General features: G+C 33.3%; 3 protein-coding genes across 5 annotated transcripts; 1 reads left to right on the plus strand and 2 right to left on the minus strand.

The window, feature by feature from the left end:
• Positions 1-8,475: 8,475 nt before the first annotated feature.
• LOC130612752 (GDP-D-glucose phosphorylase 1-like) lies at positions 8,476-13,450 on the minus strand. Of its 3 annotated transcripts, none has more exons than XM_057434107.1 (10): positions 12,803-13,450; positions 12,407-12,523; positions 12,136-12,243; positions 11,432-11,464; positions 11,070-11,118; positions 10,780-10,844; positions 10,271-10,371; positions 9,913-10,055; positions 8,830-8,895; positions 8,476-8,656 (listed from the first exon to the last, which is right to left on the minus strand). In XM_057434107.1, exons 1-10 carry the CDS (start codon positions 12,908-12,910, stop codon positions 8,544-8,546), a joined length of 903 nt encoding a protein of 300 aa, XP_057290090.1. In that variant the 5' UTR covers positions 12,911-13,450; the 3' UTR covers positions 8,476-8,543. The 3 variants fall into 3 exon arrangements, with proteins under 3 accessions (XP_057290090.1, XP_057290089.1, XP_057290088.1); XM_057434106.1 differs by lacking the exon at positions 8,830-8,895 and adding an exon at positions 8,746-8,808 and having other exon boundaries at positions 10,780-10,882; positions 11,070-11,218; XM_057434105.1 differs by having other exon boundaries at positions 10,780-10,882; positions 11,070-11,218.
• Positions 13,451-13,603: 153 nt separating this feature from the next.
• Positions 13,604-17,603, minus strand: LOC130612754 (selenoprotein F-like). The gene is made up of 4 exons (XM_057434108.1): positions 17,140-17,603; positions 14,582-14,631; positions 14,203-14,270; positions 13,604-14,086 (listed from the first exon to the last, which is right to left on the minus strand). The coding sequence occupies exons 1-4, from the start codon at positions 17,423-17,425 to the stop codon at positions 14,026-14,028; spliced, it is 465 nt and encodes a 154-aa protein (XP_057290091.1). The 5' UTR covers positions 17,426-17,603; the 3' UTR covers positions 13,604-14,025.
• A 1,010-nt stretch (positions 17,604-18,613) lies between these two features.
• Positions 18,614-24,084, plus strand: LOC130612755 (actin-related protein 2/3 complex subunit 5-B-like). Its single transcript, XM_057434109.1, has 5 exons — positions 18,614-18,744; positions 22,753-22,913; positions 23,062-23,131; positions 23,382-23,558; positions 23,761-24,084. Exons 2-5 carry the CDS (start codon positions 22,774-22,776, stop codon positions 23,821-23,823), a joined length of 450 nt encoding a protein of 149 aa, XP_057290092.1. The 5' UTR covers positions 18,614-18,744; positions 22,753-22,773; the 3' UTR covers positions 23,824-24,084.
• The last annotated feature ends 21 nt before the right edge of the window (positions 24,085-24,105 follow it).

The following is a 24,105-nucleotide window of genomic DNA, read 5'->3' on the forward strand; positions in this document are numbered from 1 at the left end:
GAGATTGAGGCGGAGTTACAGTATTACAATCTATCACATTGTCGATGAACTCCTCTACAATAAGAAATTTTGATCGATCTATGATAAACGTAACTTTGTTGTGCTTATGTACATGTGGTTTGTGATGTCACGTCGTGTAGGAAAAAATGTTCTGTTTGTTGGTGAAGGAACCATTTTATCACAAAACAACTTGTTTTGAACATATATCTTTATGTGTCTTTCCATCTCTTTTACTTGCCTTATTCCTTGACCATCGAGTTCGTGAATTTTCGTTATTATTCTTGAATTGATTTGTTGACTGATACCACCGCGCTGAAACGATTTCAAGTTTAATATAATTGCAACAGCGTCCTTAGTGTATTTATACGTTACATTATATTATATTGACAATACCTCCCCTTACAAATGGTCTGCGTGGCAATCTAATATTTTTATCCAAATTTCTCTGTTGGTCTTCACTTGGGATTTATTAGCTGCCCATTCATTTTTCAACTTTTTGGCGCAGTTTTTCTTCCATTCAGTTAACTTGTCTATCTAAATAAACAATAAAATAATATTAGGACGGTGTTATCCTATAGCATTTACGGGTAATCTTGAATGGAAAAATATTATTTCACCTTGTAATCTGGAAAGGAAACAATATCTCGAAGGATAATTTTCGCTCTAGCTTATTTTCTTTTCTTTCTTTCTTGTGAGAAGCGTTCCTATCAGTACCATAGGCTTTTTGTTCCAACAACTATAAACGGTATCCCGTCGAACATTATTTGAGAAATGGAAGATTTTTTGTCTTCAAACAAAATGCATTTTCCTTTTAATTCAAAAATTTATTTGGATAACTTATTTCCACGCTTAAATTAAAATTTAATTTAAATCACATTTTATGTAGCTATATTCTATTAAATATTTAGTCAAAACTTACTGTCTGCACCGAAAGCTACATCCTTAAAGTATTATTGAAGATATTATTTCGGTTTGTCTGTTCAGTATTCATGTTATGTTATTGAATTTCCGCGCCCGAAGGCGTAGGAAATTCTTTAAAACCGTCGTTTTTTTCTTTTGGAGCATTTTTTGAGAAAAAATCGACCCTGGGATTACATGTTCTCCGTCACAGATGTAAACTTCGCACCCAAGCTCCCCAACTACTGGGAACTCATCTAAATGATGTTTAAGGACAAAATTAGTATTTGTTTTCAACAAAATTTGGCACAGTTAACAAAAAAGTATGCTGAACATAATGGTGACATAATAATTTTGATTTTTTGCCACCTTAAATGTCATTTTAGGACAAAATTGGTCCAAAAATTAAAACTACTTCATTTTCAACAAAAATTGGCAAAGTTAACAAAAAAAGTATGCTGAACATAATGGTGACATCGAAATTTTGATTTTTGTCACCTAAATGCCATTTTAGGCCAAAATTGATCCAAAAATTAAAACCGTTTTATTTTCGGCTAAATCTGGCACAGTTAACAAATAAAGTATGCTGAAAATGATGATGGTGCAAAAGTTTGATTTTTGTCACCTAAATGTCATTTTAGGCCAAAATTTAACCAAAAATTAAAACTGCTTTATTTTCGACAAAAATTTGCACAGTTAATAAAAAAAGTATGCTGAAAATGATGGTCACAGCAAAATTTTGATTTTTTGTCAACTAAATGCCGTTTAAGACCATAAACGTTTCAATCGCAAGACTTACCATGAATGTTAGGCTGTATTTTTTGTTAGCAATTTATTTTAAAATGTGAGTTTATTATGACACGTTTCGTTTTGTTTGCGTTTGTTGTAAGATATAATGTCACTTGTGTGCTTTATCTTCAGAGGTTCATGCACCAAACCTCCTCAAATGTTTAGCACAATAACACAACGAATTAGCTGGTTTTCATCAAATATTTTGGTAGCGAGCGGAAATTCTTAGAGCCCCCAGGGCTTCTTGTTCATCCTTAAAGTAGTTAGAATACGATGTTCCGGTTTCTATTTCATGTTGCTGAATTATTTCTTGAGCTTCTCGTAAGGAGTCGACACATTCTGTCTAACTTTCTAAAGCAGTATAGTTTCATTGATTAGAAGAAATGTCTACGACGGTATAACATACACGTTTTTGTAAAGACAATGAAATGATGTTAAAACGTCATTAAGAAAACCTTGTTCTAAGTTTGTGACCAAATCGTAGCTAATGCAAACAAGTAAAAGTTGTTAGCAAAATAATATTTTTTCTTTGCGCTTTTTCTACAATCTCTGGGTTTTTTCCACTTCCATGTCAGATTTACTTTTATGTTTTTGCTCCACTATTATTTTAACAAAAGGATTATTGCAATTAAAACATCATGAATAATTAATTTATTGTATAGATTTACCAAGTTTTCTTTTACGAGATTGCGCATGATTTTTTTGTATTTTTAAAATTTCATCTCTATAATAAATAAATAAAATGTGCGCTATTATAGCTACTGTAGAAGAATTTTAATAATGTATAAACACAAAAATAAAAAATATATTTCTTTACATCGCATCAGATTTAAAGAACGAATCATCTTCTTCGTCACTTGAAAATAGTCATTCTCCATCATATTCTACAACACGAGTATATCAAAAATGACTATTTTTCACGATAAACAGAGATAAAAATAAAATAAAAAAAACAGTGAATTCACCTATTTTTAAAATCGGTTGAATCAATCTTTGCTTGGTCTTTTTCCATGATAATAGATCATAGATTAAAAATTATAACGCAAACCAAGAGAAACCGAATCTCGTGTGCGCAGTTTTCGCGCGTCTCATGAATCATCGAGACAAGAATGACCTCCATATGTCAGCTACTCGAATTTCTTAAGTTAGTCGCCGAGCAAAATAGGCCCTCCAACCTGGCACTTGTTATTAGAGTTTTCCCACATATGCAAAAAGCCTCTGTGTCGAATAATGAAATCAAACTTAATTTGCAAAACTTTGACATCTCTTAGCGTTAATATCATTAGCATTAATATTGTTTTTTAGGTATGATTATAAAACTTTACATTTTATAAACTCAGCAAGCATTCTTACATAATTAGTCGGCAAAAAGTTTTGTTTCTAAAATTTATTCAGTGAAAAGTAACGAAATTTTGTCCAATATTCTGATAGACTTTCCTTAAAGTAGACATTTATTTTGTTCAATTTTTTTTAATGAGCAACATTTTACCTCTTAAAGGTTTCTTTACATGATTTCTCTTCAAGTCACAAAATATTCATTGTGTAAGCAAAACTAAGAAGATATGAAGAGTTTGCTGCCTTACTACTCGGTTCCCAGGACTTTCTCTTTCTGGGACTGAGGCTGGATTTCCTAAAAATAAATTTATATGCTTACACTTCAATTTGTTGGGAAGCAAAAAAATTTTGCTAAACAAAATTCTCCAATTTGAGTGACTTTTCCACAAATATGCCCAGCAATTTTTGAAAATTCTAAAAAAAATTTTCACGTGATTTTTTACATATTTTCCACTTGCCCACCCCCTCCCCCTATCAACATAAAGCCTAGAGCCTGTAGCGTTTTTGGTATGAAAACGAAAAGCAAACACGGCCGGAACTCAAAGTTGTGGGTTTTTCCTTCTTTATTACGCAGCACCGGCAAGAATACATAACAATATTGATTTGAGGTGGTTATAAAATTTACTAGATCCGCCTGGTTTTAATGTTTTTGAGCTCGTGGAAGATTACTTCCACTAATTCCATTGTGTTAGACAAAAGCGTTTGCAGCAAAGGCTTATTGAATAATTAATAATTATCATATTTAACATATAATTAGCATATAATTCAGCATGGAGTTAGCAAAACACAAAGCAAAATCTACTAATTATTTAACACACAACTTACACTTCAATGATAATGATTACGCGTTGAGTCATTCTCGTCTCTTGAGCTCTTTGAGATAAACACAAAATCACTGGGTACGAGAATGGCGATGACTAGGCCAACTATATTGAAGTTATCCTCAGCAGTAATTCAGTAATACAGTAATTCAGTAATACAGCAGTAATTCATAGTTGGTCAAGCAAATAGAAACGATTTTTCAAGCGGTAAATGTTTTGTGAGCATATGACCAACCTACAATTACAGAACTTTTCTACGTCTGCAATATGCCCTAATGTTCAGTCACCTGAAAACGAGATTAAGAAATAGTTGCTGACGTACACAAGTTTTCTTTCCTTTTTTTGCGAACAAATCTTAAAAACACAGAGAGCAGCGGCAATCCTTAATAGATTATTAAATACCTAATTTCTTGTATGAGCTCCCACTTTTATTTATACATTTTTTCCTAAGCAAGGCAAAAATTTTGGATGGGACTTAATGTTACAGGTCAGATCGAGGTTGGTGTTTGGCTTGTTTGGTTAGGCTGGTGCGTTAATCCAAACCAAACTTCAGTTTAAATCAGTGGTATGACTTTCAAGAGAAGGAAAGTCTTAGAAACTATCGTTGTTTTTTGTAATTCCTGTTGTTGTTGTTTTCTTTTAAATTTTTTTTTTTCTTTTTTCCTTCTACCCACTTTAACCTAAATATTGATCATGAGTTGCTTCGTTTTTAAAGGTTTTGAGTTTTATGTTGCTTTTAATAAATTAAATAAATTTTTTATAAATCTGATACTCATTCTCGTCCCCAGGGTCTCCTAACCCCGTTACCACGGACTAATTCTTTTGTGCTAACATTATAACCAGAAAAGTTATATATTTAATATATTTAATTAATAATAATTTGCGTCATGCCTGATGACGACAAATCATCAATTAAAAAATTCCCACAGCGTCTGAAAATATCAGCCCACTAGCCTTTCTGTTTTTCACATCCAATCAATGAGCTACTTAAGCAAAAACAAGAAAATGGTTTTAAAATTATTCACTTGACGTAATTGCCAGGTTTTAAACACAACAATTATTTTCTCACCCAAATTATGGTAATAAAAAAATCAAAAACAAAAAACTTGAGAAATTTTACATTTCAATGCAAAAATAGAAAATTGGAATTTTATTTCTTTTTTTGTTTTTGTGTGAAGAAAGATTAGACTCTATGTACAAATTCTTGTGTTGTCAAGCAGTATAAAGCATCTTATGTTGGATTTTTATTAGTAGCAAGACACTTAAAATTTAAAATCAACATAAAAAAAGAAGAAAAAAAGTAACCAGAGAACAAGTGTCGAAGTAAAAACGCAAATCACGAACGCATTATGTGCAGTGTCGGTTTGTGAATCAAAAAAAATGATTCTATTTTTAAAGCTACCAGCTAACCTTCAAATCAAGCTGACATTTTCTCCTACGTTGACCGTCCATAATCTAAAAAATTCAATAGAAAATTTATATGGCGTTCCCTGTGAGTTGCAGCGTTTACAGTATTCTGGAAAAGTACTTGAAGGAGAAAAGATATTAGGAAAAGCTGGCGTTATTGATGGGGCGGTGATATCTGTGGGCGTGAACGAAAAATGGCTGGAATTAATTTCTATGAGTTTACAAGGAAACACAAAGATGGTGCAGCAGCTGTTGTCAGTAGCTCATGAAAATGAAAAAAACGACAATCGAACTTTCGTAGCTTTGTTTATATGCGCCACAAAATGCTATCCTAGCTGTATAGCCAACATATTGTCTGTTAATAAAGAATTTGACTTAAAAGCTACTACTCGAGTTACAGGGCGGACAGTTCTGCATGCAGCAATAACGTCGGGTAGCCTGAAATGTGTCGAGGCGATTAAAAAGTTCGCTGGTATGAAATTCGAACAACTTTTATACGTTGAAGATAGAACTGGATGCTCTCCGTTGGCTTGCTTAAGTTGCAGCAACCTTCGGATGCTTAATTATATCAACAAATTTATATCAACACCGCTCTCCATTCAGGATGTTGAAAAATTCTCTGCAAACGTTGCCAACCCTATTACCACGGTGGATGAAGAAGAAGTTAACAGCATCGAGAAGGAGAATACTTACGTTATTGAAACTGATCAGAAGGTAGAAAGTAAAGACAATGTTTTGATAAATAAAAACCAATCGAATAACATTAAAAATGCTGAAAAAGCATTGCAAGAGAAATTTACGAATACTCATACTCCTACCGAAACAAACAGTCAACTGTTTGGGTTGTCGAGAAGAAAAGAGGAAAATCATGTCAATTCTAGCATAACAAATGCTCCAGCACAAACAGAAGAAATACAAACTGTGTCTCCATTATTATTTGAAAAAACAGAAAACACTACTATTATTAAAATTGGAGAAGCAAGGAGCATCAATACTGCTCCTGAGAAATTACCATTGCTAAATGCTAGCAACGAAAAACAAACTAATTCGAAAACAATGCAGCCAACGAATAAAACAAGAGAAGCGATACTGCCTGCAACGTTTCCGAGACAACCACGGCCACCGACACAAGACAAGAAAAGACGAGCTGTTGCAGGAATGTTGATGGAGTCTAGTGCTAGGAAATTCTCAACTGCTAGGTAAGTAAAGATTTCTTGCGGACGGTTCTTGGAATGTCTTCTCTGTGTCATAAAGAATGTTGCAGATGACGTTGAAAAACAAATATCTTCGCCCTTGTACCGTAAACTAGGACTTTTTTAGAGCAAACCGTGATCAAGTGAAGGGAATGTAAACGTACCAAAACAACTGCTTGCAACAAGACGACCAGCAAGTGCGGAGTCAGCAAAACCTTTACATCATTCAAAGCCTGACAACGATAGAAATGCTACCACAACTAAAGTGAGGCGGATCTCATTGATTCAAAGTCCTCAAAAATCACTTGCAAGGTAAATCGTCGTTATGGAATTTTGAAATCTCGTCCCAGGATTTCCCTATATACATCATAAGAAAGGCAATAGAAACGCGATCATTACACGGGTCTGGCATATAGACTGGTTAGATTTGATAAAAGTGACTTCTAGACAATTACTGCATTCTGTATTTTAAATATTTTAGTAGCGATAATCAGCAAGCTGGAAACGGAAACGAAAAAGTTAATCATCCAGAAACGAAAGTTTTTGAAATAGAAAAGGACCGGATAAACAAACCATGGAACAGCTGGATAAAAGCCGTATCTGTAGATGCTGATTCAGCCGAAGCAAAACAAATTATTACTAACCCGCCAAAAATTGAACAAACTAAATCACGAAAAAGCTCGCTGCAGGTCCAAAATGGCGGCAATAATCGTAAACAATCTTTTGATCAGTGGGTTTTACATAAAACACAAGAACAAATGGACGAACTACAAAAACTTCGAGAAGAAAATAAGCACAAGGAAGCAAACGAGGTTGAAATAAAATGGAAACACGGCAAGACGTTTGAAGATTGGAAACGGGAAAAAGAGGAGTACGATAGACTTTTAAAAGAACAACAGCGAGAGGATGAAAAAGAGAACAGAGTGCCGAGAAAATTTTTGAAAGGTAAAACATTTGAACAATGGCAAAAAGAAACCGAAGAAAGGGAAAGGTTGGAAACAGACTTGAAAAAATCACAGCAAGAAAAGGTAATGTTTTTATTTAGAAATACAACAGAACCTCACTTGCAAGTTCCTTGTTAATGGTACCAGAAAAGGCTATCCTGATTCTTTACCCAGGATAGCTTAAACAGAAGTTTAAAACTGTCAAATCAATACCTTGTCTCTTTATTTAGGAAAAGGTAGAAAAAGAATCAAAACAGGTGAAAAGACGAAAAGAATCTGTAGCAAAATATCAGAAATGGTTGTTGGAAAAACAAGAACAAGAACTTCAGGAACTAGAGCAAGCTTTCATCAAGCGTAAAACATCCACCACTGTTTTATCTACAGAAACTAAAAACAGAAAAAGAAGTGTCAATTTAAATAGTAGAAATGCATAAAAAAATTATTTATTATAAAGATGGTATATGTGATGATATTCGACTATCATGAATCTCAAATGATTACTGCACTATGAAGAAATAGAGTTGTTAAAAGAAAGATCTTTCTTTCATAAGACTGAAAGAAACTACAACTATGAACTGCACGCTTCTATACCACAAAGAGGTAAAAGACATTAAAGATAACTAAAATATTATTATAAAATCATTTGTTAGCCACTTAAATAACCTATCAAGCACCATTAACTGACGAGCATGTACTAAATATGTTATCACAAGAAAATAAATATTCTAATCATTTGGTTCCAGTACTTTTCTATTGTTACTTCTACAACTTGCAACATCCATCCAGCGTTTATCACGAGAAGCGCATTTAGCCATCTGGAAATAAAATCCTTGTACTAAAATTTTACACTATATTCTACTTTCGTTTGCGTAAGTGGTGAACGCAAATACGGATTTCAGTCAGGTCATGATATTGACGTAGAGTAAATATTACGAATGCATCAAAATTTAACCACTGTGATAGAGAACCTCGGGGATCTATGTCCCAAGAGGCCATACAGCATAAATACACGGCGGCGCTGGAGGAAGAATATCCAGACATTAAACACTTACGTGGAGGTTGAATAGATAAAGAAATATAAAAACACAATTCTTGGTGTTATTAAGGTTTTTAAAAATTAAATATAAATATTCGTTATCAAAAGTTAAACAAATTTTTTATAAACCAAAAATGTTCTGAGACAACTTTTCAAATTCTTCGTTGGTGTAAGTAAACTTGTTTAGGATCTGAATTGCACTATCCTCTGTCATTTCTACATATTCACTTTCGTCTAAATAAATTTAAAAACAAGATAATTAACTGTAACCTACTATTACTACAACCACGCGAAAAAGAAAACTCTCATTTAGTTTGCTTTACCTCGGATTGGAAGAAAGCCTGAACATTCTAAACTTGCTGTGTTAAACGGATCATTTGTACATTCTAAAACAAAAAACATTATACCTTTTAATAACAAATAACCAGAAAGATCAAAACAGCAACTGTTAGCAAATCGAGTGTCTTTCTGGCCTGCAAGTAAAAAAATACGTCAATTTTTTTAACAATTATAATTCACATTCCTACTTTTAGCGACTGACGGATTTTGAGACCTATATTATATCGTACGATCTGAAATATGAATACATAATACAGGGACGCACATTTTCTCTTTAAAGTTAAAAGATTTTGAGTCATTTTTTTATAGAAATTTTAAAAATTATTACTGTCAGGACTACAAGTCTTTTTTTAGTGATTTATTGTAAATTTTGCAAAAAAAATTCGCGGCTGTTTTTTTGTGATTTTGCGTGAATAAATTTTCACAATTAAAAAATATGTGGTTGGGAAAACAAATCTCACATTTTTCTGCATTTTAAATTTTGATGCATCTCCAGGTTTTTAAATTTTCATAAATATTTTCAAATACAATTTAATAAGTCAAACATCTCATTTAGTAACTTCTTCCCACTCGTCTTTACTTTCCTCGTGATCCAGACTTTCAGAAAATAGAAAGCGCATTTATAATAATTTTTCACGTTTTAGGGTGCGAGGGATTAAAAATAGGTGTGCTTATTACACGGGATCAAAGCAAAACGAAGAAATATTAGAAAATAACTTTCGCGAGTCGAGAATTGCCTGTAATTTCGCGACGAAAAACTTGCGATTTTTTTATTTAGAATGTTTCAAAACAAATTTTTGCGAGGCGAGTTAAATATCGATAAATTCAAAATAATTTTCACCCGCGAAACTGTCTGCCATAAAAGTATACATGGAAGGGAGGGTATTTAGTAATCTTGCAGAAAAAACTTTAAAATATTATATCGAAAAGTTAAGGTTATATATTTTTAATGTTTTAAGAAGATTCATGAGGATTTTAAAGGAACTTTCTCGTAAGAAAGAATTTTAGAGAGGGTGGCTGCATAGTGATACATGGCGTGACAAATTCCTAAGAGAGAGATGTACATTTCTCGACGTACTTTAGAAATGTCTTAAAAGAACGTCAAAGTAGAGATTTTAAAATTCCTTACAATTTTATAAAGAAATATTCACCTGGAGATGGTTTCTTTGGAAAGATGAATACTGTAACTAATGCTGAATCATCGGTTTGTGTGCGAACAGATTCATGCCTGCACATAGCCAAGTTATGAGCAATGTTATTCTGACATAAATAATTAGTAATGGCGACCACATCACTAAAAATACAAACAGTTCGTAGCCATCAATCAGCTGTTTGGAACTTTGAATTATTATTTTAAACTAATTAACACTTTTCTGGGTGGGGTTAATTTATTTTAAACCTGTCAAAGTATATTGTTTAGCTGCAACTTACTTAAAAACACTTTTCTAAGACGAAAGCTGTCATTGTATTCCACAGCTTAGAAAAATATCTCGCAAAGACAGAACAAACCTAGCTAATTCTTTAATATTTAGATCCACAAGCTGCAAAGCATATCCATTAACCATATACGCATCTAACTTGAACAAATTCTTTTTTAATAACTTCAGTTTCTATAAAAAGAGAAGACATTTTCAATTGGAAATAATTACATTGATAAATTGAATCTTTTTTGCCTTTAGGCTTTGTAGGCTTTCTGTAGGCTCTGTAAAGATTTACCTAATACCTCTTTTTGCAAAAATTTAGTTTAACATCGTTACTTTCTGGGACAATTTCAGACGATTTTTGTCAACACTCCAAAATTTTCCAGGACAAATTTATTTTTCAGGTTTTTCCATGAATTTTTAGATTTTCCGTGGTTAAAATGCATTTCATTGAAAGGAGATTCACAGTCAAATACATCAAGTACAGAAAATTGGGTGTCAGGCTTCTACTTCCTTATCCCATGAAATGAGAAAACTTAAACAATGTGCATGACAAGTATGATACAACAACATGAATATATATTTACTTCAACTTACAGAGATGTCTATAGGTAATTGCTGATCATACTGAAATGCATGGAAATGAAGATGGTTGACCGAGGCTAAAGCACATAAACTGTTAAATCCTATTCGAAATCCACTAGAAAAATAACATTGCAAAATAACAACATCTACAATAACATCAGAACTCAACTTGGATATATATAAATTTTTTCAAGCTGAAAGCTACATATTGCATCTTTGTTATTTACACAAATTTTCTGATTTTACTGAATGAATACATTTACTGGCTTTACACAAACATTGTCAGGTCAATATAACTCTACCTTTTAGCCAACAAGCAAAGCTCAACAGCAACTTCAATAGAATGTTTATCTAGAATTTGTGACAGACCATGATCAATATTGGGTACAAGTAACACGTGACCATATTCAATTGGACTAACATTGACAATAATTTTGTCGTTTCGCTCTTCCTAAAAAGTTGATGACAAAATATCAACAAAGTTGAGGATTGTTTTTCCTCGTTGCTGTAAAAAAACAAGACTAATTACTATTATGCCAGTATATATAGAAATTGATAAAACGTTCCGAACAGTAAGAGACTCTGTCCTGCAAGACTTCTCGAAAAGACACTCTGCAATTATGGTAATCTCTTTTGAAAACTCAACAAAAAAGTTAACTCCCACCTGTAGGTCTGTTCTGTTTAGCATGAATAAAACCTGAAGCAAAACATGTAGCATTGTGAAAACGTTAAAGTGAAAACGAGGGCTTAACTACAAACTGGTTTTAGGTCCAGCCTCTTACATTAAGTTATATAGCCTTATCTGTTTACTTTGATTTTAGAAAAAAAATTAATTAAAATGAAATGAATCTGTCTAAAAAAAATATCATGTACGGTTGTATACCAGTGAAAATAAATCAATTTAAAAGTAGCTTTAAACTATTTTTATTAGCTTCTCCAGTGGCTATTTTTTAGATTTAACATTCCTTGGACTACAGCTGACTCTTTTTAGAAAACTTAGACTTAAATTTTCTACAATTTTTTAACTGTATTTTGTACATTTTTTTATTATAGATAAAACACATTCTTTTTATAAGCATCACTAAGCAAAAATTTAAGCATCACATCAAGACCAAGGTCGAATAGGAGACATCAATTATAAGTAATTTTTGTTTTTAAATTTTAAACGCAACACAAAATATAATAAAATAAAATAAATAATAATAAAAATATAATAAAAATAAAAAGCATACGTTTTTATTCTAAATTATAGGCTTTTTATTTCTTCAAAAACATTCGATTATAAGAGTAGCATCACTTAGTCATTGGAGGCTAAATTTACGGTTTCTAGTATTTTAGAGTTTCCATACCTACCTAATTAAGTTATACCTCAGAGTCCTTGATTTTGTTGAAATTAAATTTTTCTTGATTGAACGGCATTACAACCTGGGTTGCAGCATCTGGTTTTCTTCTTTCCGAAAACCTCTTTTTGTTGAGCTAGGGGGAAAAAATGAGGCATTAGCAAAAATCTCAGGTCTACATTCTTTAAATGTTATTCTGAAAGAAACTAAAAATGGTAGCCAAGCTACCTCGAAGTAAATAAAGACAAACACCAGTTTCTTTGGTCTGAAGATATGCAAAAAGTACAATAAATTTATACCTGTGCAGTGATACCATACTTCCCTGGCAGCACTTTTCTTTCGACACCATATAAAGAGTACCAGAACACACCTTCTTCCATTGCTTTGTCCCATGCATTACATAAAGTCGTAGTGAACTGAGAGGAAAAAAAATGTTATTATATGGACACAGTTTTAAGTTCATCTTGTAACATTCTATTTCACTTATTTCACTTGTTTTTATTTGTTTGCACATAATTCTTCCTTAACCGAAGCTAAATGTTTGTTGCAACATACATTGAACAACAATCACACCAGAGAAACAGAAATTCTTATTTAGCTATTTGCTTTTGTTCATTTAATGTCCGTGTTATGTGAAATTTTCTGACTTTGTAATCAATAATTACCCAATACTTGGAAAAAAAGTGAAATGTTACCTTGCTTTTTCCACCTTCTTTATTTTGTCCAATTACAAAGTCTGTTGCTGAATAATCATATTTTCTCTCCGCCATGTTATCTATTGTTTTTATGAATATAATTATCATGTATAAGATATAATGAAATGGAAAGTTAGCAATGATAATTTGTACAAACACAACAAACTTGAAAAGATCTATGGGTCATCCTTTGTACATTGTAGTCCTCTAACTGTCACCCATTGTACTGAGATTTGCTATTTTGCGACCCATAGCTATTAAACCATCGTTTTAAAAGAGTTATTATAGAGATGAAGGACGTTTAGGTCAAGTGGTATAAGCCACTCTAAAATATAGTATGTCAAGTAACTTTTTATTTTTCTGTGATGACTTGCTATGGTTTGTTAAATTATATCAAAAACCAACAAACCTTCTATTTCGAAACAATAATAATAAAAGTAATATTTATTTTTTAATAAAAAAGAGTTATATATATGATGTGTGCTTACAATGGTTTTTATTTGTCAATAACATCATGTACAGGTACTCCCAAACTGCACAATCTGTGAATGGCAGTAACTCAAGCCGCCTTTCTAATTTATCTCAGTATTTAAAAAACTCTGATGCAAATTTGAGTTCTTGATAAATGAAGGAAGATGAAGAAACAACAGATGCATGACGAATCGTGCAGCGTAAATGAACACTAAGGTGACGGGTAATGTTTCCAACCTCTCAGTTATATAACATACTTTGAATCAATATGATCTTGAAAACACCAGCAATAAAAAGATAGTTAGGGTATATACACATAGAGGAAATAAATTGTTGTAAGTTCTATATAATACTTATATCATGTGTACATAACCGAAGGTTTTAAATGCAAACAATCATAAAATATTTTGTATATATCTAAGTATTATAAAGAACTAAAAATGGTGGCATCCTCATACCAAGCTAGTTATAAAAATATCTAGCAAAAAAGTAATAATAATTACAATAATAATAATAATTCTAAAAATCCCTACACAACAATAAATAAATTTGCAAAATCTTACCACGCTAAACTTTTTTATAAGGTGACTTTTTTTCAAACAAATTTTCTGTTGAAAACTTACTCTTGGTTAACTATAATCGATTAGTTTTAAGTGAGTAAATGAAGCATCAAAAACACAGAGAATCTTTCATACAAAAACATTATATCCTAATTGTTGTTTATATTAAATGAATGCAGTAATTTACATTGTTTATCGTCGTAACTTCTCCATCAAAAACTCATCAATCGTGTCTGTGTCCCATTTATCAATGCTGAAATTCAAAGTTTTAATATGATATTAACAGAAATTAAATGACAGGCAAACTCATGGATCTTTTCGACAGGCTGCCGACTAGTGTGTTGAAGTTTTATTAAACACTAAACCTACCTCAGAACCTCTTTCACAGCATCGGAATCATCATGCAACAAAAGTTGTGGATTGGCGCCACGTTCATACTAAAGCAATATTTTTTAATGTTTTTAAGTTAATTCATGTATATAGTAACATTTGTTGCTTTTCTCCTATAATATCTTTTTTTGCTAATAAAACGAATTTTATAAATAATAAATTGCAAATAATTCAATTAAATGAGTTTAATCTTTCCACGCATCATTTTTAAAATATTTTCTTAAGATTTATTAAGGTAGGGCATGAAAAGAAATTATCAGATTTTCTCCTTAGAAAGTGCCTTTTTTATTGTTGTCTTTCTATTTTAGCAAGTTCTTACTCAAATTTTAAAATTATTTCATACAACACGGTCACTCACCTGAATTTTAAGATTTGCAAACTTATCTTTCTTATCTCCTTTTATAAAAGCTAAACAAAAGCAGAAACATTGCATAAGATTAACATAAATTACAAATATTTACTTACTTACCAAAAATTCCCAATTGAACCTAACAGCCCTAATTCTAAATTTCTAAATTACATCCTTAAGTGATTCCATAATGACTGTCTGTTACCATCACCCTTCTTGATAAAGTGACAATTCAACTTTTTTTTCCATACAACCTAACAGCCCTAATATCAAAGTTTTGGAACTTTAGAGAGTTTCTGTTGTTGAGTCTAATGCTATTGAAGACCATTTAAAGGCCTATAGGGCAAATTTACTTTACGTCATTAATAGTAAATGCAAATTTACTTTACGTCATTAATAGTAAATGCAAATTTACTATTAATGACCTCCTTTGGGGTCATCAACAAAAATTTTTGGCACACAAAACAGACTTTGTCCATCCAACCATCATTGCGTGCAATTAAACACTGATATTGAATAATAAATTGCGCACCTTGTTTAAAAAAAGCTTTTGGCACTATTTTAAACTAGTTCTCAGGAACCTTGGTACTTAAGCTAGTATTTTAAGGCAAAACACAGTAATGACGGTTGGGAGTAGCCGTGGGGAGACAATGAGAAGTTGGTCAATCGTTTGACGAATATTGAATATTCTTGACGTCAGCCTTATTGTTTCTAGTGATTTTCTTAATAGACTGTTTTGACAATGGAGGATTTGGACCTAAACAGACAAGGTCTGTTTTGCTTGAGAAAAGTTTTTTGTTGACAGCCCATATTAAGCATAATAACTAGTGTTAGTGATGAACAAAGTAGTTCTTCTTCAATATGACTTACACGCATTATACTCGCCCGTCATGATCAGAGGTCTGATCGGGGTGAAGCATTCTCTGTTGAAAATGAAATACGGATGTGCTATGATAAATATTCACCTATATATAATAATTAGTGGTTGCCTTAGAGGGAAACTGATAATGGGGGACAATTATACTGGTACTTCAAAACCAGATGGTATCACATATATAGCTATGGCTAGCTAGCGTATACCACACTGCACACTGGACCTTTTTAAAAACAGCCTTGATATTTGTTCCAGATACCAGAAAAACCACAGGATACACCACATTAAGAAGGGCTGATTCAAACTCCATTATACATATGCACACATTGGTGTAAACTGGATATTCAATCTAATGAGGACTGGCACACAACTGCTAATCCTGAAGACTTTCTTCGAAAGCTTACAACAAAGTACAACAAGGTAAGGTACCATTCTCACATGCTAGAGATGCGCATATTTCATGTGGCTAGCCTCACATATATCAAGAGATATACCCTGTCTATTATTTTCAGGTGGAGCCATGGCTTAGATAGGGAGTCCTAGAGTATTTAATGCTCATTTTGAGCTACGCAGACCCAATTAGGGTCTGCACTCTACTAGACAACTCCAGGCAACATCCAACGGCCCACACAGTGTACCTCAATTTCCCTCACATGGCTTGGGTTAACCCGGGGCTATGGTAAATCGCCACTAAGGGGAATCGAACCGAGTTATAACCACTCAACTACGGTGCCACTATGCTTATCTAAAAAACAGCTCTGTGTACTAACTGGCAACTCCATTGGCTGTATAACTTTATGGTTTTGATTATAGGCCATCCCTTAAAACAACTTCGCAAAGATGCTGGTGAACAGGGCAGCAATTTGCAGAGATTCAAAGCTTATTTTATAATTAAACTAGTTAAAATACTTGCAAGCAAACAAAACTATGCTTACAAAGATAATAGTATAAAATGTTATACACCTGGGGAACACAAATTTTCTTATTGGTGAGCAACCCCAGTGATGACTGTTCTGTAAATTGCACAAGTTTGAGTGCCAGTGAAAATAGTAATACGGTACATCTATAGACATAAGGCTAAGAATATCATGTTATAGTCATGCAGTGGTGCCAGTGAACAGGGGAAGTTGATGAGAAATGCAAAATCAAGTAATTTAGACATTTACATAATTTAGTCAGGACCGACATCACAAATATTTGGTGTTAGAGTCACCCGACCGACCCTAATTTTTGATCGAAATTTTTGATAAACTGAGTTGGAAAAACTAAAATGACAAAAAAATATTATAGCTAGCTACGCTTGTTGTCTCCCCATAGCGATTACCCACCATTATTGTGCTTCACTTTAAAATGCGAAAAGGGTTCTGAGAACTAGTTGAAAAAGGCATGCGGAAACTTTATTTAAATGAGGTGCCAAAGTTATAATTAAATATCGGCAATTTAATGGCGCGTGTGTTAATGGCTGGATGGTTGGATTCAATTTTTCCGAAATTTTGAGTTATCATTCGCAGATCGACCGATAAACCAACCGACTTTAATTTTGGTGCTCAAATGACTCTAACGCCAGATAATTGTGACGTCCGACCAGTATACTGCATGTGCATGTCAGTTCTTCTCGATCAAAAAATCAAAACATTATACGTCACGTTGCAACTTATCTATAAAAAGTATTAGATACATAAAAATTTCTTACCTTGGATTTGAGGATATCTTCCAATTTTTCATTGACACACTTTTAAAGTTACCTTTGCGTGCCTTTGTTCTGCATTTTCGTCCTTTCCAGTTTCACAACAATTTCTGCAAGTTTCTTCTAGTGAGGAAAGGTTAAATTGTTTTAAATCATCACAAGATCCACAAAGAAGATTGGGAGAATAACCAACTTCACTACATTTCTCTGGTGACCATTTGGCTTTCCCAAAGTCAAATAATAATGTAAACAAATATGAAAACAGACAGCCAAACAGCAGTTTGGTGTCCATTTTTGCTTCAGTTGAGTGCGATGTGTTCTATTTTACTCACTTACCCATATTTTATGGAAAATGCGTGAAGTGGATGTGGGGAACATATAATTGACGTACGTGCGCCCCTTCGTTGCCCGCCCGGGTAAAGAAAGAATTTTCTATTAAAAGTTAGAAAAGGACGAGCCCGCGAGTGTAACCTATTAAAAAATTTTACTAGTTGTAAAAATGTAAAAGATTTAAATAAGAAACTTTTCTTGTATAATTTCATAGACGTCTTTTTGTTATATCAAAATCATGATTTTATGGAAATCCGTCAAAATTAAGAAATTTTTTTCTGGTAAAATAACCTCGGAATTTAAGAAACTTATATTCACTCGTTGTGGTGGAAAATCTCGGTAATGTGGTTCGTTTAAAGTCCTAGACTTAAGAGAGGGTTGATTGGCAAAAGAGGAAATCTTTTCATCATTTCGTAAGATATTTAACTTGCGTTAAAAACGTATCAACCGTTTGTCACTTGGCATTAGGGCAGTGGTAGGTCGTCTAGGTTATGTAGGTCGTCAGAGTTTTGTTTTACTCCGCCCTTCGGGTTTACTTTGGAGGGCGGACGAGGCCAAAAAATATGAGGTTACATGAATTCATGTCGTAGCAGCGAAGCTATCGCCTGAATAACAAAGACAGGAAAAGTTCTCACCCGTTGATATTAAACCTAACCCATCAAAGTTTTACTGCCGTATATTCAAAAGTACCCCCACCCAGAAGCGCATGTTTTTTACTCAGCTATCCTGTTAAAACGAAAGGTGGGACTCAACTGAAAGTGGAAAGGATTCCTTTAACAATATGGCTAGCTATGTGTTTTTATTGATGTTACATAGAACTTTTTATTTATAGTTTTTAGCTATAGTTTTTTATTCTTTCTCTCATGCTTACTCTACTTTGGCTATTTTTGGGTTCTGTAAGAGCTTCACGACGCATCAAACTGGGCAAGTCCAATGCTCTTTTAAACTAAACATAATTTTCTTCATGCATTTTTTTGTTATAACCTGACATATAAACTCTGTATTTTATTTAAATTTATGTTTTGATATGGTTAGCTAGCTAGCAAGCTAGCCCTTATTCAGATCCAAAGTAACTTTTTGATTAGAAAACAACATTTTTCACTGGTTGGGAGAGGGGGATATATTTAATTAGAAAAGTGGGACTTGGGACCCTATTCTCCGATCCGGGTTAACATTATCAAATTTTGACAAAGAAAACAAGGAAAAATGAGTGGCAAATTTGGATTTCCGAGAATTGGGATTATGGCACAGTGGAGAAATCTTTTCATTATTATGGTGCAGGTAAGTCACATAAGTTGTAAAAAGTACACACAGGGCATTTTAGCATTTTTTAAAAAAAATAAAAACTGGTTTGGTTGTACTGTTCTGACCCAACTATGACACTGACCCAACTTTGAACGCAGGACTGGCCCATCCAGCCTTCAAATTTCGCTTCGGCACTCAGCAATTGCCAAAGTAATTGCCGCAGTATTAACAGTTATAAGGCTTTCGCTTCGGCAATAACATTGCCGAAGTAAAACTCGACCGTCGACTGTTGTAGTTTCCCTTTTTTATGAATATTCATATTATCCATACTCCTAGATTTCATCAAACAGATATCGCCACAATGACACAAATAACTTTCCACTGCCCACTTCGAAAACGACGAAAGATGCAAAACATATAGTCTCGATGCCCCCAGTTATCGAATTCTCTTTTAAGGGAGAATGTTGTAAAACCCTTAAATGACGTGAAGGTAGACGACACGATCCCTTCAACCAATGCACTGCACTGTGATGACAAACTTAATATCGGCCCCATAGTTTTATTCAGTTCGGCCTGCGGTTCAAAATGGTGGAGTGACCAAGTAAGGTTGTATTATCATTCCCAAGAAAAACAAAAACATCAGGATTAACTCAGTTGAATTTGTTGATGTTTGATACTCGTCAAGGCTTGGCATCATATTTATATTTTTTTCATTTTAAAAAGTCCCGAAGAAAGTGCCGAAGTCTGCCGAGGCAATTGCTGAAGATTTTCAGTGCTTTTGACCATTGTCTTTGGCATTTTTTCTGCCGAAGGACCGCCGAATTGATTTTGAAAAATTACGAAGTTACTTCGGCAATTATTTGCCGAAGCAAATATAACTGAAATTCGAAGACTGCCCATCTTAAGACGGGACGGGACGGCCCGTCAAAAGACAGGTCCGTGCATTTACAGCTGGGATGGCCTATCTATTGACGGGCCAGGACTAAATTTGGACAAATGTGTGAAAAACCGTCTTAAGTTGGTACAGGCCCAACTATTGTCAAAGGAATCTCCCGCTTTTAAAAACCGTGACATCGGATGGGACAAACTCAACTGTACGCAAAAGACTCTTTCAATTTTAGAAAATGTGTCATAAAGATGGGACAGGCCTAACTATTGACAAACCATTCCCATGCTTTTTAAAAACTGTGTCACAAGATCGGACAGGCCCAACTATTGACAAAGGACTTATGCTTTCAAAAAAGAAACATGCCTAACTATTGACACTTTTTAGAAACAGACACAACATGGACTAGTCTGAAGACTCCCAGAATAAAGTTACCTTGTACCAATACACTGTTACAAATTTGAAAAGAATTGAAGACGGGCCTAGCAAAACTGTGGAAAAATGCAGTGTCTATAGGAGAAGACTAAAGAGAACAAAGACTGTATTAAGAAAAATAAATCATGAATTCTCTAAATATAATCTAATACAAATATAGCTAAAGTATTGAGCAATAAAAATACCATGTCATAATTTTTTTTTTCTTAAAAATTGAACAAACACAGACATAGATTGACAAATAAATTTGATAAATGAGGATTATTAGCACAGTCGGTAGAGCGTTCGACTCATGTCCAAGTGGTTGTCGGTTTGATCCCCACATAAGGTCCAGGTAGGCAAGAATTTCCAAAAAGGTTTCTGTAGCTCAAATGGGAGACACTGAATACATCTTTAACTTTCAAAATGCGCAGTTCTTTAAAGAGCGGATTAGTTGGAGGTAATGGCCCAGGTGTGATCGGATAGTTGTCATTAGATGTTAACATTTTTGCCGCTTTTTTTTTTTTAGGACGGTATTGAAGTTTGTACAATTTTTTTTTAGTTCAGAGATTTTACAGGGTCCTACTCGCATCTTTTAACTGGCCTCCGGGCTGCTTTGAGAGGTCCCCTGCTGGTTTATTAATACTTGTATTTATTCAGTTTAATTTTTGTAAACTTTCATTCCCAGAAAAGATTATCTGTATCTGTATCTATTACACTGAACTGAGCTAAATGCTATATCTTGATATCTGAGTCATAATTATTTAGCTAGCCATTATGAACACAACAATTCAAGTACAAACATCTCCAATTGTGCAATAAAAAGTCTCTAACTGCTTAAAAAATGCATTCGCTGATATGATCTTGTTGTTGGTTTTGCTGATATGGTCTTGTTGTTGTTGTGTGTTGTTTTTGCTACCCACAATCTTGAAATGCATAAAACTCGATTTAATTTCAGCTAGCCATATACAACAATACGATAGAAAAAGTTGTAGTAGTCCAGTTTTTTTTTACTTTATTGGAGTTAGTTTACGGTGAATACAAGGTCTTGGTGTATGCAAATATATTTTAACGCCATGTCGCGAGTTGGTCCTGGCCCGTCAATTGACAGGGCATCATGTCAAAAGATGGGCCGCTGCGTCAAAAGATGGGCTGCCATGTATAAAGATGGTCCATCCTGTCTTAAGACAGGCCGTGTTCTAAGTTGGGTCAGAATAGTACCATCAAATTTACGTATATTTGTAAAACTTTGTACATATTCGCCGAGTTATCACAGTTATAAAATGGACCCCCACAGAGTTACTTTAAACAAATGGCACTAAGTACTGATCATATATATTTCATCATTTGTTTTTAACACACCTGTTTTCATGACCCTTCTAAGACACCTTTTTTCAATATGGATAGTGCAATGTGAGTTGTAAGGGAGCGTTCACATATTACGTTTTCAAGCAGGGGGAAAGGGGGTATCAAATTGCTTACGCTTGATTATGGGGAAGGGGGGCAGATTAAGTGGTTTGATGACATAAGCAAATCAAAAATAATTAACAGCATATTGTATAATGAGTGTGAAAAATATCAACTATCTAAAGCGTTTGTATTTGCCATATTCTATATATCTTGCATGTAAAATAGAAAAGTAAAAAATAAAACTGTAAATATTTAAAACTTTTGTAGGGTCTGGTAAGACAAACAGTGTTTGTTTTTATTTGTAAAGTAATGGGGGAGGGGGAAGTAAAAAATAGGCAAAAAATTGATTACTTAATATGTGAACGCTCCCTAATTGTAGTGGCTACCATACAGTATAAACAGAGGAATAAACTAAAAACTAAAAACAAACAATCTGTATATGACTTTGATTACAGCCTAGATTGTGCCTTTTAACACATTTTCAAGTGAGTTTAAAACAAGAAAATGTAGCTCTCAAAACTCTTGAGCAGATTTATGCTCTTGTTGCTTCGCAATTTTTCGGTTGAATAGATTTTAATTGTTTTGTTTGTGAATATAAAAGTAAAACAATTTGTCTTAATTTCTTTCTTTTACATGGAAACAAACAAAATATTCCAGTAGGTATTTTCATCAGTTTAAACTGACAAAGATGAATCCATCTATCTTTTAAAAACTGATATGTTTAAACGGATGCATAAAAAACATCAGTTTTTGCTGTTTACATCAGTGATTAGTTTTCCATCATTCACTTTAACTGTCAGTTTAAACTAATTGTGTATTTCAGCCTTTCAGGGGCAAAGCACTCAATATCCTAAAAACTACGCATTTCTAGAGGTTTGAGAGACTGTAGCAGATGTGTAATATTTAGACCTACTAGTCAAAATACTTTACACATGACAACACTTTTCTGAGGCTAAAAAAAGTTAATCTTCATGTTAAAATGTAAAATGTAAACATGAATACTTTTCAGCATAATTCTTGCGCATAATTCTGAGTAGTCATCAATTTATTCTAACTTTTTACAGTAGAGAGCCTCAATTTTCATAAAATTGCAAAATTTGCAATTTTTTCATCTAAATTTAAGTTTCATTCTCAAACAAGTAGGAGAAATTTGGTTCTGCATGCACTGTGCAGTAGTATATATTTATCATACAATTTCGTAATTTTGTCTTTCACAGTGATAGATACACACATTAATATGTTTGTGTTTTTATTAAAAAAACTTAAAATTCCTGCATTTATAACAACTATATATTTGTAGTTGTAATATATGCTCCATTTCTTTTTTTTGAAAGATATAAATTAGTATCATCAAAATGTCGAAAGCATCACAATCCACTAACTTTCGAAAAGTCAATGTAGATGATTTAGATGAAGATCGATTTCAAGATGATGCTGGTGAAACGCACGAATCATCTGGACCTAGTGAAACTGATGTTCAGAATCTACTTAACGCGTATCCTTTTCAAGATTTTCTGTATATATTTTTAAACTAAAAGGACTAGTATTGAAAAGTTTTTGACATTGTGGCATAAAAAAGTTCAAAAATGTTTTTAATTTACATCAATAATTCTTATTAATTCTTAACTGACGAATTCCTACAGTAAAAAGACAACTGAGGCATTGAAGTTGTTGTTGAAGAATCCACCATATAGTGGAGGCGCTAAAGAAAAGGTGAGCTGTACTGAAATATTCTTCATGGCAATTGTCTTCACTGTGAATTTTTTTATGTGAAAGTATGCGCAAGCTGAGTCCATTATTGGCTTCTTTTTAAATTTATAATATGGCGAAGGAATGATTCTAGTTGAAAGTATGTAGTAAATTGTGTTTTTTTTTCTTATTTTGGTAACAAATTTGAGAAAATTAATACTTTTAAATTGTAAAATTCCAACAAATTAATCTTATTTATTGGGTATGTTTTTAGTCGCAAGCATTTGCATTGGTCTTGCGCGTTTTAACACAATACAAGTCAGCAGAAATCGAAGGAACAATGAAACAACTGTCAACGGATGAGGTGGATGTTCTGTTGAGATATTTATATCGTGGTTTTAGTGAGCCAACTGACAGCACTTGTGGAACTCTGCTTAGTTGGCATGAGAAGGTAAGTGTGAACAAAGTGTAATGCACATCTAGGTATGATGGACTACTCAGAATGGGAAACAAAACGAAAGGTTTTGCGACAGATTGTTTTCAACTCTTTTTCTTGCAGGCAGTTGCTGCTTGTGGATTGGGTAATATAATTGCGTGTGTGCACTTATAAAGACTGTTTAACCACGTGACTATTTCAACTTTTTTTCTTGTAGGTAGTCGCTGCTGGTGGATTGGGAAGTGTGATGCGTGTTCTTACTGATCGAAAATCTGTTTAAATACGTGACCTTTTTTATAAACGAAAAACATCACTTTGTAAATTAGACCAATCAAATTTTGTTAAATTATCAATTTTTTCACAGTGAGAATTAATGTTCGGGAAAGATAAGAACTAGTACAGTGCCCGGGATAGACGCGCAAAATTCTCTCATCTGTTTGTTAAAGTCAGCTCAAAACAAATATTTCAATGTGATAATTTTTGAAGAACTTATGTTTTGTAAATTCAATTTGTAAAAGAAATACAGCTTTCACTATATGTATCCAATATTGTTTGTTTTCTT

Source organism: Hydractinia symbiolongicarpus, chromosome 10 (genome assembly GCF_029227915.1).
Source record: "Hydractinia symbiolongicarpus strain clone_291-10 chromosome 10, HSymV2.1, whole genome shotgun sequence".
Classification (NCBI taxonomy): Eukaryota; Metazoa; Cnidaria; class Hydrozoa; order Anthoathecata; family Hydractiniidae; genus Hydractinia; species Hydractinia symbiolongicarpus.

Bases quoted from the DNA above. Each gene is read 5' to 3' on its own strand.
- LOC130612752 (XM_057434105.1), bottom strand. From the start codon at position 12,910: ATGATAATTATATTCATAAAAACAATAGATAACATGGCGGAGAGAAAA. The intron at 10,372-10,779 runs GTAAGTTGAAGT...CTCTTTTTATAG, and splicing joins AATTACCTATAGACATCTCT to AAACTGAAGTTATTAAAAAA. The intron at 8,896-9,912 runs GTGAATATTTCT...TTTTACTTGCAG, and splicing joins TCCAAAGAAACCATCTCCAG to GCCAGAAAGACACTCGATTT.
- LOC130612755 (XM_057434109.1), top strand. From the start codon at position 22,774: ATGTCGAAAGCATCACAATCCACTAACTTTCGAAAAGTCAATGTAGAT. The intron at 22,914-23,061 runs GTATCCTTTTCA...GAATTCCTACAG, and splicing joins GTTCAGAATCTACTTAACGC to TAAAAAGACAACTGAGGCAT. The intron at 23,132-23,381 runs GTGAGCTGTACT...GTATGTTTTTAG, and splicing joins GTGGAGGCGCTAAAGAAAAG to TCGCAAGCATTTGCATTGGT.